General features: G+C 39.8%; 1 protein-coding gene across 4 annotated transcripts in view; it reads left to right on the forward strand.

Moving 5' to 3' along the window:
- LOC145481272 (intermembrane lipid transfer protein VPS13D-like) overlaps nt 1–14,749 on the forward strand; it is an 82,393-nt gene that overhangs the window by 26,057 nt on the left and 41,587 nt on the right. For all 4 annotated transcript variants that reach the window (XM_081459721.1, XM_081459722.1, XM_081459723.1 and 1 more), the window contains exons 22-37: nt 84–208; nt 820–1,026; nt 3,590–3,841; nt 4,457–4,593; nt 4,799–6,183; nt 6,779–7,526; nt 7,768–7,972; nt 8,870–9,092; nt 9,301–9,526; nt 9,931–10,144; nt 10,333–10,466; nt 10,832–10,910; nt 11,394–11,551; nt 12,693–12,939; nt 13,637–13,873; nt 14,535–14,668. In XM_081459721.1, coding sequence (XP_081315847.1) covers nt 84–208; nt 820–1,026; nt 3,590–3,841; nt 4,457–4,593; nt 4,799–6,183; nt 6,779–7,526; nt 7,768–7,972; nt 8,870–9,092; nt 9,301–9,526; nt 9,931–10,144; nt 10,333–10,466; nt 10,832–10,910; nt 11,394–11,551; nt 12,693–12,939; nt 13,637–13,873; nt 14,535–14,668 — 4,711 coding nt within the window. The remainder of the gene's footprint in view (nt 1–83; nt 209–819; nt 1,027–3,589; nt 3,842–4,456; nt 4,594–4,798; nt 6,184–6,778; nt 7,527–7,767; nt 7,973–8,869; nt 9,093–9,300; nt 9,527–9,930; nt 10,145–10,332; nt 10,467–10,831; nt 10,911–11,393; nt 11,552–12,692; nt 12,940–13,636; nt 13,874–14,534; nt 14,669–14,749) is intronic.

Below are 14,749 nucleotides of genomic sequence, written 5' to 3' on the forward strand. Positions count from 1 at the left end.
GTTATAGTGAGAATGATAAATATGGCTGTAAGGCTTTTCCTAGGAATGCCTTTTAAATTTTGTTTTGGTTGATGTTCTTGTAGGAGTATCAGCAGATCAGCTGTGGACACCACTTTAGAAGATAAAACAAAAGAACTCATGGAAGAATCCAAAATGTTGCTTGTTGAGCTCAGCATCGACAAGGTTTCCCTGGGTGTTCACAGCATGGGTAAGGCTTACTTATTGCAAGTCTTAGTGTCTTATCTGCAGCAGTTACTTCTGCAAACTTCTGCAAATCTTTAATTCAGTTTGGCGGTCATGCTTTTTATTGCCTGCAACCTATGTAAGAGGTATTTCTGGAGATTTTTCTATGATAAATGAAAGTTGCATACAATTTGGAAATAGCTGAAGATCGAGATATGTTATATTAGTGGTACCTAAAGTAATAGTGTACTTGAAGAGGCAAAATAATAATCTTCAGATTGGATTGTTATCGAAATAACTTACCGGTATCGCATTCAAAGAAACTACTTGTCAAGAAACTATAAAAATTATGTCGTACTCTAGGAAGGATAGACGAGGAAAAGCTTAGAAGTAAAAAAAGTCAAAAAAAAAAAAAAAAAAAGCAAAAGCGAAGGGGTTATAATATTTGTAGTTGTTTGTTTTGGCTTGGTCATAATTTTTGGACAATTAGCACGACTGACAGACACATGTTTCAGAATTGGCCCTCAAATGAATTTGTTCTCAAATAATATAGTCTGGGATTTCGGAATTTCTATCATTTTAATGACTTTTCACATTGATTCATTGATTTACGAATGCCATGGTCGCATTGCACAGGTTGCTTGATCGCTGAACTACAGGTGCTAGGCGTTAAGGCAAACTACATGAAGAGACCATATGATTCATCGACATCATTTGCCATCCATGGAGTGCACCTTGTTGATGCATTACAAAGCTTTGGACCTAACTATGAATTGCTTTTCTCCTCGTGTAAACCTGACCTGGCAAAATCTTCCAGTGAAACTGGTTTTACTCCATCACGAAGTAAGTTGCAGAGTATACTAGCAATGTTGTAAATGTTCTACATACCCAACCCTCCAAGTTAACTTTTTTCCTTGGTGGCCATTTGGCCACTGACTGTTCAGGTTTGGTCGCCAGTGAAAAATTTTAGTCGCCAAAATATATGTATAAATTAATAATTAATTAATAATAAATAATAATCTTATTATTATCCAACTGTATTATTAATAACATTTTCCTTGAACCACCAAGTAAATTGAAGTCCCGTTCAGTGAAAGAACTACCTAATGTTGATTCAAATATGCTTTTATTGGAATGATTGATGATCAAATGAAATAGTTTCTGATCACAATGAAAAAGTACTATATTATTGCAACAGTGTTGTGAATTGATCACAGTTCTCATTCAGTCATTTTAAATTGATTGGCTTTCAATTTCAATAAATCTTTTACAATGGTTATAATAATGCAAATGTACATGCCTTCAAATAGCTCCATCGATTTACAAGTGACACCACAAATATCAAAAACCAAAGGTTCAGACTATCTTCATTATAAACTCTTGCTTGAGTTTTTAATATTTTATAATCATACTTACATGGTAACTTAGGAATGACTTGAGCACTCCAAACAATTCAAACTTTGATGCTATGAAATAAAGGTTTTTTTGTTTTTAATCTATACTAGTGACACATATTTACAAGTCTACAGCCAGCACACAGAAATCCATATTTCTGCATTAAAACTTAGAAACCACATGTGGCATGGACTTCAGATTGAAGAAATGGTCTTCTTGATCTTTTTGAAGATTTGAACCATTCCTCTACTGCTGGCGCTGGTTGTGAAATCAACCATCAAAAAGCGTGAGCATGTATGAATGAAACGTATGTTTACCGCCATTTTTCCCGCGAAAATATTTGATGAAAATTAAGAAAAAAAGTCGCTTCACAAAACACAGAAATATTTGTGTATATCATTTATAATTCACACAACAGGAGCAGTGCAAACGACACAGATTATACCAAGTTAAAATAAGATAGTCTCATTCGCAGCTGAATGGGGGAAAGTTTTCCAATGTTTATCAAGGCGGCATCAAATTCTTGCTGAGACCAAAAGTGAACACTATTTTTACCCTATCGCTTATGATCTTTTTTAAATGTTCAACCTCGTTTTCTGCTTGAATAAGCAAACGATTTAAGACTTCATCTGAAAATTAAAGACTGTATTGAAATGGACAGAAAAGTTCACGCTCAAATTGTTTGTCGTTTTGAATTTAATATGCGAACCGCGGAACGCGAATACTCAACGCGAAAATACTTTCACAAGTTTTAGGGCAATCACTAAGAGGGATATTTTTTATTGATGAAATCTTTTACAATTTAAAAATAAACCCAGGTTCGTTCACACAAGTGAAATTTATTTACAACTGCGAGCCGCTTTTCATCACAGTCTTTTATTTATAGAATCCCCCGTTCTTGTGTTATCAAGTTTGCTGTAAAGTCAAGTATTTTCGTGTCCACTGAAACAAAATACGTTTCTCAAATACATCTGGATGTTTCTCAAATATATTGTGGATCCTGTCACCGTCGAGCTTTCCAAGCTTTTGCAATTCCTCTTCTTTTCGATGGCAAATGACCGGATTGCGTGCGTTGTCTCACGCTTCCAGGTAAAATTGTCACGTGCCAAAGTTCAGTCGAGTGGAACGAATTTCGTTGCGTCCCAAGCTCAACTGAATGCAATTCCTTGATCTTTGTTTACCGTGTGACATTTCATTTTATTCAGTCTCCATTTCTGTTGGTTAAAATCCCACAACAACTAGCTTTGTAAAGTGAATTCTTAATGCTCAGAGCGTTTTTCTTTTCGCTCCGGATGATAGTCCGCTCAAGCTCCTGACGCATAGGTCACGTTAATTTTAGTCGCCGAGCTGGCGACTTGCGTTCTAATTTAGTCGCCAGCTCCAAAATTCTAGTCGTCATGGCGACTAAAATGGTCGCAACTTGGAGGGTTGATACCTCATGTCATTACATAGTGTAAGGCACACTCACATACTGATTGGCAAAGCCTAGCTGTGGCAGGAGGGTAAAATAGAGAAACCGGTTCAATTTTTATCCAAACCATTATAATATCACACAGGTGTATGCATGGTGTGTCCACATTTTGTTTTGGTAGTGCATCTGCTTGGCTGATTCATTCTTTAATCTCGTTTGTTTATGTTTGTGTAACACAGTCGATGGCGTCGCAATATACAAATTGCAACCCAGTCCTTTGTCATCAGCCTAAGGCTAAGACTGTTCTTGCGTCCTGATAAAATCGTAATAAGCTAACTACAATTTGATCTCCCTTCAAAGATTTTACAGTTCAGTGAAAATATCCATCGTGATGTTCTGGACATAATTATTTCATTTCTGAGGTGTTTAGCATTCTTTTAACACAGTTTTTGAATGCAGTTAATCGAACTGTTAATCCAGTGAATTAAACTAAACCTTTTTTTCATTCACAAACATTACTTTCACGTGTTCATCCCTTTATTTTTCAAAATGTACAACATGAAACTTCATGATTTTAACTTGACTTTTGCTATCTTCTAGTTGAAAAGTCCTTTACGGAGACTGTAAGCAGTGCATTTTCCATGGTCGCTGACCTGGTGAGACCTGGTTCTAAGAGAAAGTTACAGGACAGTGACGTTTCATTTTCAAGTGAGACTACAGCTGTAATGGAGGAAGAGGATCTTATCACATTTGATTATCAACACGTTGATGCTGATGCCCCTTCTACTAAAAGCCAAAATGGCAATGGTTTAAATGTTGTTAACCTGCAGTTTAATGCTCTCAACGTGATTGGTATGTTGTGAGATACATGTGCTACTATTACGGTTTACTATAATAGTACCAAGTGGTATTGACATGAACTGATACCTTGCATTTCTCCCACTTGAGATCGTCACATTGCCAGCACATTGGTAAATACATGATTATACAATGTATACACCGGTGTTAACAATTGACATCAGTTGGTGGTGTCAGATTTCGAAGAACTTCCGACTGAATCTTTACGTTTGATACAGTAAAGCGGTTTTCAGTTAAGTGTCGAAAGTAATCAGGCAATTACGTTGGTTTTGGTTTGGTTTTACTACGGTTTGAGATTGGCTGAGTAGTGTAATTGGTAAGCGAATGGTTTTGGTTTTGGTTTTTACGACACTCAAATGAAATACGCTGTAACATGACTTATTACATGTATGTACTGTGCGAAGCATTATAATAAACTTATCACCATGGCTCAGTTGCTCATCCACCCAAACATTTTGGTGAATAATGTAGATTTAGAAATGTAGACACCAGTGGGTGAAATATCTTTTATCCCCCTTAAAGGAAAAAGTTCAAATTTTAGTTAGGGTGGCATACTACTTCAGACAGTTAAGTTGTTGATTGGACTTCTGTTGGTTTCTTATTTCTCAGCCAACCAGGAAACTTTAGCAGCTTTAGCTCAGTTCTTTAGCACTGCCTTTTCGTCTGGTGAATCTGCTGCCAGTTTTGGAGACTTGCCAACAGTGCCTGAAGAACCTGCCATGGATTCCTACCAACCTCAAGCAGATGTGAGTCATGTTTTGGCAGAATTGACCGAAATCCTTACACATTTTTTTGCATTGCAGCAAGTAAAACGTCTCTTTGTTAGAAAGTGGCTAAAACTGTATTGGATGAATTACATTGTGTTGTCATGCTCTATCACATTCACTCCTCCCCCACCACCTTTTTCGCGCCATCATGATTATCTTACTCGTTTGCATTTTCGTCTTTCAGGAGCAGTTGTCGGATGTCACAGAAGTGACTGCATCATTTAGATCCATCAGTGTTCTTGTCATAAGAAGTATTAAGCTCGAAGGAGTGAAATCGGTGCGAAAAGTTGCAGAGGTGTCTATTAGTGAAGTTCAGCTGAATGCATCTGTTGGAGAAAGTCAGCGTATTGATGGCTCTCTTGGAGGTCTCAGAATTGCAGATCTCACTCCAGAAGGCTCGCTGCATCGTTTTGTGTACACATGTGGAAGTTTATCTGCTGGAGATCGTTCTATAAGAGATTCTTCGTTTTTGTGGTCATTACCAGAAGACATGCAAGATGGCCCAAGTGATCGCAAAGCATTTATATTCACATTATTGATTCCCAAGAAGGGCGGACATTGTTCAAAGATTATTTTAGAATCGACCACTGAGCTAACCACGGACACTGAGGAAATTGCAAGGAATATTCAGTTGAATGTTCATATGGCTTCTGCGCAGTATACTCACACGCACAGGTTTCTTTCTGAACTTTTGTTATCAGCAGGGGATTATGCTGACTATGCCGCCCAGTTTGGAGAAAGTTTACGCCAAGCTGCAAGCAATGTTGCCATGGGTCTTGTGAGTAAGAAGAGGGCACTGGCAGAAGGCCTTGATTACCTTTCGTCCTCATTTGTTACCACTGCTGGGCAAGAGGAAAGAAGTCTTGGCAGTCGCCAAGGAAGCATCTTGTTTGAAAGTGACAGTGATGTTCTTCAAGACAGCTGTGACTTTGTTGATAATGTTCCTCTGAAGCCCAGCAGACGAGTTTACATTTGTGTTACTGTAGACTCGCCTGTAGTTCAGTTACCAAAGTCGTCAACGAGTACAGACATGCTTGTTGCTCGTTTGGGTCAGATTACAATAAAGAACACACACTTGATAGAAGTTGTGGAAGAACAAAGTGATACAGGACATCTTACAGGTGTCGAGCACGACATTGATCGAGTGTTTGTGGAAATAAAGGGCATGAGCTTGTACTGTTTGACAGTGGACAATGGAGGAGCAGGAAGGACTTCATCTTCATCCAGTGCAGAGTCATCTTCAGGCAGAAACTTCCAGCATTCACCAAGATCCACCAGCATGCATATTCTTCACAAGACAGCATTTGAACTTGTGATTGATCGTCGATCTGAAGACGCTGGCTCATTTGGTGTACCACTAAACTTGAAAAAACCAACAATTCACATCTCGGGAAAAGTTGCCACTCCCCTGCAACTTGAACTGTCTACTCACTCATACCATCAGCTGCTAGGGACCATTGACAACATCGGTGGCAGTAAAGAAACAGTACTTATTCCTCCTCCGGCAGGAATGCAAACCTCATCTGTGGCTAGTCCCACTTCTCAGTCACCAAGCACCCTTTCTCCAAGGTAGGACAAGTTATGTATGCTTAATTACTTTTCCGTGTACACTGTGATGCTCTTTGTGAGGGATTGAGATACTGCAAGCTGATTATGCAAATGTCCTCTGAAATTAGTTTAATGGCGAGCAGTGTTTCTAACCTGGGACATTGCACTGAAAGTAGCCCTTTCTGTGTTGACTACGTGATTGCACAAACTGCTGGGACAGAAAAATCTTCTTTACACTTCATTCTGCTCCAAGGTAGAGTACATGCAGTTTTCGTTGCCATTAGGTGATGATCCTGTTCAGTATTTGACAGGTAGACTTGATAGATCTATCATCCTCCAGGCGTTCAGTTAGTCGGGGTGAAGGGTGGAAAAACGGCGGAGCGAAATAAAGGAGAGAGAGAGAGAGGTTGGAAGAGGTTAGGAAAGATCATGGGAATGCATATCAGACAAAGGGAAACACAAACTGGGTTGAACAGTATCACATGTCCAAACGATTTTAGCTGGAAGCTACTTAGTAATCTTAAGAGTTGTGCTAGTCTATTTTTTTTAGATTGTTTGCTCATAAGTGTATTTTTTGGTATAGCACTGGCTCATAAATTCCGTATATTTTTTCCAGTTCATCAGCATCCAATTTGGAAGCTTGCATTCCAGAAAAGGTCTTGCCAGAGAAGCACGTGTCATTTATACCAAATGTTACATTCGGTGAAAATGTCGACATTGAGATGTCAAACGAATCCTCTGCTGAATTTGAAACTGAATCCGAGGATCCAACTCCAATAAGAGCACAATTTGAAGTGCCACACTTCAGCATCAAGCTTCGTGGTGAACTCAACAAAGAGGACCGCGATTTTGTAGACATAATGTTTTATGACTTCGCTCTGAATTATGAACACACTAAACCCACAAGGACTCAGTTTGACGTATCGCTTGGTGGTCTCCTTGTTGAAGATCTCCTTCAAGAGCCAGAATCTCCGTATCGGCATCTCATTTCTTCCTCGGCTCCTCGTCGGCCTCACTTACGGGAACGCTCCCTCTCTGCATATCCTTCAAGCCTTTCCTCATCGTGCCCTGTTGTTTCTAAAGCTGGTCTGCACGCAAATTTTTCCTCTTCTCTGCCACACTGTCTGTCTGCGTCTCCTAGGCAGGGGCCATTTCGTTCGTTGGCTCCACTACGACCGCTGCTCAAGAATCAGAAATTTCCTTCTATGCCTTCTGTGAATGTCAGCACAGACAGCGATTCCTCAATGGAGGACTTAAGAACTTCAAGCTCTGTGATTAAAGAGAAGAAAGATAATAACCTTGTGCTTATTAATGTACGTTTAATTGACAAGAAAGATGAAGAGTTTACTACTAGTTATAATTCGGTAGGTGTCACGATCTCGAGTTAAAGGTAAATATGTTGTGTGGTGTGTTGTGTATGTGTATGGCTGGTAATTATAAGAAGATGAGCTTTTACACCATTAATTCCAGACCTTTGCCGCAGGCAACAATAATGTTTAGAGCTTCACTAAATTGTGCTATCGAGAGAGACTTTGAATTATAAAATTAGTGAGCTTGCTTGAAGAATTTACCATAGATAAGCAATTTTTGTGATTGCTTTTGCAGGTGAACCGTTGCATCAATGTAGACTTCAACTCGCTGGAAGCAAATTTGAATCTGCAAACCTGGGTGATTGTTTTAGAGTTCTTTGGAATTGGAGTGCCTCAGCAGCCCCCTCCCTCCCAACCGACAAGTCCAAACACCACAACTACACATCCTAATCCATGGAATGACACTGTTAATGACAACGTGCAGCTGAGTCAAATTGAAGGTAGATAGAAGAGTATTACCAGTTCAGTTGACAGCTTCTATTCAACGACTGGAGTTTTAAGTAAGGCCTTCACCTTTTAGTTTAGTGGAATCTGCAGCGTTTTGTGTACGGCGACTACCACTAAGCTGTAGAATGTGAAAAGCAGTTACAGGGTATTTTGAAACTACAAGTGAGTAAAACCCCAGTGCATTAAAGTTGGTTTAAGATATAGTGACGTTTTGTTGAACATGATAAACCCTAATAGTGGGTTCCTTTTTGCGAACACGTTTCTTTGCGGTCATGGAAAAAGTCAGTATTGCAAATTCACTCACTTTACACTTCATCTGAAGAAATGTTTTCATTCCGGTACTAAACACACGCACTTTCACTTTATTGTATACTACAAATAAATAAATAAAATAAAATAAATATAACTTTTATTTACCCTTGGCAATGTTTATAGCACAAGTGCTAGTGAGGCCGAGCAAACAACTGAGACAAATAATTCAAATTAAACATAACATTGTTAAGAATCCCAACTGGCCAGAGGCAAACGAGTTGGCTATTTACAAGCGTGGCCGAGGATTTGAACTCGGGGCTACTGAGAAACAAATCCAGTCTACACTACAATCGACTATGCATGGTGCTGTGAAGTGCCAGGTAATTAATGTAACCGGAACGTTAAATTTACCAGGCAGTTGCCAACAAGTACAAAATTTGTTAAATTTACATACAGTTGCTTTTACTGTAAACATCGGATACCTTGCACAACAAACAAAATTGAGGAACCAAAATTGTTTACTGCATCAGGGTTGTACAGTGTACCGAAATTAGGAATTGACTTTTAATTTAACTCTTTGTGCATGGTGTATGTTCTTGAGCGTGATATATACTTGTCTTGTTTTTCTATTTGAAAAGGTTCCGAACAGTCAGAGAATGAAGGCATCAACACGGATGTCAAATTTCAAGTGTCAGCTTTGACCCTGACATTAAGCAAGACAAGATACCCCATAGCCAAAGTCAGAGCTTTTGGTCTTTTTACACAAATCCACATGCACGATGGAAACTTTGCTGCCAATGGTAGACTGACCAGCATGTCAGTGACAGACATGTCTCCACATGGAACTTTGTACCGAGAAAAGTGAGTTGAAACCAATGGCGTAATCCTTGGCCACATTCCTTGTCAAAATTAGTTGAGACACTTCTTAATTTCTGTCTTATCAGAAGTTTATTAGATTGTTATCGTAAAAGGGTGAGGGCGTCTCAGTAACGAGGACGCAGATAGTAGCTTGACAGGAATAGATCCAAGGTACAATTTCACTTCATTGTCTGGATATTATTATAATCAGGTTTACAACATTTGGAGAGGAAGCTCTGAGTTTTGATTTCTTCAAGTATGGCGCTCCAGATCCTAACTTGTCAAGGAAACATGACATGCGTCTCGTGTTACGCATGTCATCTGTGCAGTATGTGCACACCAAGCGATTCCAGACCGAGCTGGTGGTGTTCTTTCAACATTATCTACAGCTCCAGGAGGTGTTGGGCAGGATGAGGGCCGCTTCAGAAGGAAACGAGGCAAGTTCTGCTCATTGACACATTGAGAGGTTTAATAAGCACTTAATGATTGGCCCCAAGAGACACAGTGAGTTTTGTTTCCCGTTTTGCTATACCTCCCAACCCAAAAATAGAACAAACTGCGAAAAAATTAATTTCTTGACGCCGACTGGCACACAGATTTGCTCCTGTTTCAAGGTGCTTGACCGGATCACCTGTGAGGCGAAAGTTCAAGTTGTTGTTTCGCTAGCGAACTAGTGAGTTTTGTTCACTCAAGTGAGTTAGTTTGTTTGGTCCATGGTCACGACACGTTCTCCTCCAATTGGAAAACGAATTTGAATTGGGAGGTATAGCAATCGTATTTGATACACCACATAGAAAATGCCTGCTTGCTAGTCAGGTTGATGGTTTGGTTGTCCTTACAGGTTTCATGGGTGTTTGGTAGAGGAACTCGAGTAGAACTTGACATCAAAGCTGGTAATCCTGTGATCTTAGTCCCGCGCTCTGCAAAGTCCTCGCACATGCTGGTAGCTGATCTTGGTAACCTCACTGTTGCTAATGGATTTCTGTGGGAGGGCTCTCCTGGTACAGTGGCACATTCTAAAAGCAGGCAAAGGCAACGATCCCAGCCAGATTCTGGTAAGTCTTTTTGAATGGCGCCAAATGCATTTTACACTCAGACTCAGCATACTCACATTTCAGGGGGGCTTTTAAAACAATGCTGTGATATTACTATGAAGTAATAAACGCGTTCAGTCGTGCACTGATGTTTTTTTTTGTTTCTTCAAACATTGTCATATTCGCAACTTTCACCTTTTTGCTTTTAGGACCTACTGGCTCACGTCATCTCTGTTTGATAGACTGCATGCACATTGATATGATGGACATGGATCTTTTCACAGCCACAAGAGTTCAGGGAAACAATCAGCAGTCTACCTCTGAATTCTCTTACAAAAGCCAGGTTTGTCTGTCTGTCTGTCTGTCTGTCTGTCTGTCCGTGTGCCTGCCTGCCTGCCTGCCTGTCTGCCTGTCTGTTTGTCTGTCTGCCTGCCTGCCAGCCTGCCCGCCTGTCTGTCTGTTTGTCTGTCTGTCTGTCTGTCTTTCTGTCTCTGTCTGTTTGTGTGTCTCTCTGCCTGTTTGCCTGCTGGTCTGTTTCTGTGTCTGTGTGTGTGTGTGTGTGTGTCTGTCTGTCTGCCTGTCTGTCTGTCTGCCTGCCTGCCTGCTTGCCTGGGCATGCCTATCTGCCTGCCTTCCTGTCTGTATATCTGTGTCTCTGTCTTTCAGAATCGACAGAAACCTTGGTACATTGTATTTTCTTGATTGCAGGGCTTAAAGCTGCTTAAGGAGAAGTGCAGACTGAATTTGACAGTGGAGCGCAACTTGGATTGGGCATTTAGTAGAGCGGGTAAACATTATTTTGTGGAGCTGATACATGTGCTGATACTTCTTATTATCAAATGAAAATTGTTTACCTTCTTTCACCTGGCGTTTCTCCAGACCTCCATCACGCTTTTGATACCCCTTCTCGCAAATTTGAAATGGATTCACTTTCGATTTTGAGCCCAAATGTTGTTTGTAAAAACACAAGATTAATTTGTAATATTACACGGTCCAGTTGCAATATCAACACCACCACCACGACAAACAATAGCTCAACCAAGTGGTGAATATGAAATGAAAAACCTCTCCGTTGTAATCTACTGAAAAACCTGAAACCAAATGAGACTAGTGAAGTCAAACTTCCCATATGGATACGTTCCTGTGAAAAATCTGATATGTAAAGTTAAAGGCAGCTTGATACCTTTGCTGCTGTAGTGGTGATGTTTCTGCAACAACGACAGATACGTCTTTGTATAGTAACAGAGCTAATGTGAGACAATATGTTCAGTTCCAGACTTCAACTTCAGTGGCCGGCTGTCTTCGGTTTGTGCATCTTTGGATTATTCCCAATACTGCTTCATCCTTGGAATGCTGGGAGAAAACTTTGGAGAGCCTCTTGAAGAATTTGAGAGACCATCATCTGTCATCCAAGATCCCCTAGGAAAGGTGATTGTAAAACCATTTTTCTGCTTCGGTCTTCATCTTTGGTCTGCTACCGTTCAATACATCGTGATGTGTTTTTACTCCGTTTAGAAGCATTCATTTTAATAGCTATAGTGACTAATTAGTATAGTTGACAAGTTAGATCTCTGTGGTGGCATATATAGTTAGTATTCAGATAGGATTTCGGAAAGGGTAAGATGTTCAAAAAGGAAATTTAGGTTTGTTGGGATGAGATGCACTGAAAATCGCTGAGATGCAATGGAGTGCACTAACTCCTCAAAGCGGAAACCACAATAATACCTCAGTAGTTAACAGTATCACGTTTCCATTTTTGGCCATTTGGAAATTGCGTGGGGAACTAGGGCGAATTTCAAATGTTAAACCAATCGCTAAACTGACAGCACCACATGAAAGATCACGTTGAGAGTAGTCATGTGACCAAGTTTGATGCTCTTAGGGTAAACAGACACCAAGTTGTAGACCTTGACACATGTTGAGACAGCGTCCCCTAAAACCATAATTTATAAACTCTTGAAATTTTTCATGATTCTGTGATACTCTTAACAATTGGCAAACATACGTGATTTTTATCTCAGCTTCTTTCAAATGGTAGGCTAATGACGGGATTTTATAGATGTCACAAAACTGATTAAAAAATTTTAAGAGTTTATATGGTTTTGGGGGTGATGCTGTCTCAACATTAGAGACTTTTATATGGATTTTCAACCATGTTTCAAGGTATATAACCTGGTCAAATCATCTCAACGTATTCTTTCATGTGGTCGTGTCAGTTTATCGATCAGTTAAAATTTGAAACTTGCCCCAGTTCCCTGCGCAATTTCGGAATGGCCTATTGACATATCTAGTAGACAAAGATGAAAACTGGCGTCTTCGTAATGTCCTAAATTGTTGCTTTTGTAGTTCGTCTCCCGTTAGCTAGCCAATTCAGAATGCATGATTGATCTTTAATACCCTTTTCTCTAAACTTCTAAGTTTGGGATATTTTAGTACTTATCGCGTGCTGTTTCAGCCAGTAATGTCGTTTCATGGGCCCAGATTTGCATGTGCATGTACATGTACTTGCAACATGAAATCACAGTGTTTTTGATTTGTGCCATACACAAGTAACATCCTACCTTTTCAGCCCCCAGTGGCAGAGGAAGTATGGACAAGCCTGCGAATGAGTATTGAGCTTGTCAATGTCAGTTTGGAGTTGCTCCCTATTCAACTGTTTGAGCACCCAGATGAAAATGCAGACCACACCCAGCTGCCATCTTTGGCCAAGATAGACTTCATCAAATCCAAATTTGAGTTTGAATCTTTCTCTGATTGGTCGAAAACTATCGATTTGGTGTCTGAAGAGGTCATCTTTGAAGATACCAGACAGAAAGGTAACTACTATTTGCATATTTGTCTGCTGGGCATATAAGCAATACTGTTGGGAATAATTTTCACATAGCTTGTCAAATCATGATGGAGAAAGAGTAATAATTTCTGTGAGCGCGTTTCCCTGGTACCGAAGAAGTGGTCTAACGTGCCATCATTAATTTTGCTTTGGGATAAGCCCTACAAATCTTGTAACAGTAATACCTCTTAACGACTGTGATATACCAGCCAGGAGGATCAAGGCCTACTTGTACGTCGCTTTGCTAATTTCTTTAGTGAAAAAGGGCGAATGCTGCAAGTTATCCAGACCTCGTATCATATCCTCGAGCTTTTGCATTGCTTTCTCATGTAGACATGTTTTCGTCCACAGTTTAGGGTGAGAATTCTGAATGGGTCATATTCTTAGGTGATATTATTGCTGTTATGACAAATTTTAATAGGTGAAGTGTATCGCTGCTTTTCAAGTGCACGAGTTGTTGGTGTTTAAAGGCTCGCAAGGCTTACAAAAGATAGCTCATATAATTTTTGTATTAATAGGTCGGTTCTCATGAAATTTCACTGTTTTGTGCTCTTGTTGACAGGAATGGGGTACATTATTGTGTCCAGATTCGTTTTTATCATGTAAAGCTTCATTAAGGTTAAAGTAATTTACATTTCTAACTAAAATAGTTGAGACCTTATCTTCTTTTGCTTTTCTTGAAGTTTTACACCTGGACGATTCTGATTCATGTATCTTCACGGAAGTCTTGTTACCAAGGAGATCCTCGGCATCAGCTCGAGAGAGCGAGTACTCCCTTCAATTCGAGGTTCACTACAGAGATATGACGAAAAATACTTTGCTGACGTTCCTGTTCAATCATAGTCGTATTATGCTTATTATTGACTATCTGCTGGATACATACAACTTTATCATGTGCCGGATGTTCAAACCCACTGCAGGTTTGTAAAGTACAATAAATGTGTAGATAACATTTTTGGATTTTGTGCGCTCTCTGATTGGCTAAAGATAGCTATGTTTTATCAGTGTATAAAATACAGAATACTGTGTTATATTGTCTACCGTCCATGTTAACTTCTTATGTATACCATCTACAAAGCGTATGAAGAAGCCAAAGTGTTGTGTTATTCTGTCATAAAACACACTGTGGACAGTAGTTATTCCAGAACAACTGAGGAATTTAGAAAGCACTTGCTAACAGCACGTATTTCTAAATTTCTGTTATATTCTCAGATAACTAGAATGAAGAAATGGGGAACATCTACCGTGTTTCTTTCGACTTATCGGTCGGGATAACGAGAAATGCAGTGGGACGCGAGCCGCTGGCGAAAATGTTTCCACGTGTTTTTCAAGTTCTCCCAACTTTTCACGAGAAGAACTTCATTAATGTCTTTTGTCAGTGAGATACAGACTCGATTCAAATCAGATCAGACACTCGAAGAACAAACTCTTGACCTTTGTCAGACAGTGGGCTTTGTTTTAGGGTTATATGAAGAGTAGTGTCCCTTTTTTATGAGTAACATTGATGCGTAAACCAAATGTTACACTGTGATTAACAAGGTAAAGTTTATGGAGTCAATGTTAGCGGGTCTTGTTGTTAAGATTCAGGAACCTCTGCAAGTCAAGAACAGTCCATGGACACGTCAGAGGACAGATGTCCAAGCAAGTCATACGAAACACCGCCTCCGTCTGCATCAGGGGTAGCGACAAGATGTGAGATGCCAGCACGACCTCAGGTAGACAACATGTAGCTATCTCTTACAGATCACAGACGTGCTATGTTTTGATCCTTCAAATGTTCCTCTTTTGAGGTGCTA

Source organism: Orbicella franksi, chromosome 3, assembly GCF_964199315.1.
Source record: "Orbicella franksi chromosome 3, jaOrbFran1.1, whole genome shotgun sequence".
Taxonomy (NCBI): Eukaryota; Metazoa; Cnidaria; class Anthozoa; order Scleractinia; family Merulinidae; genus Orbicella; species Orbicella franksi.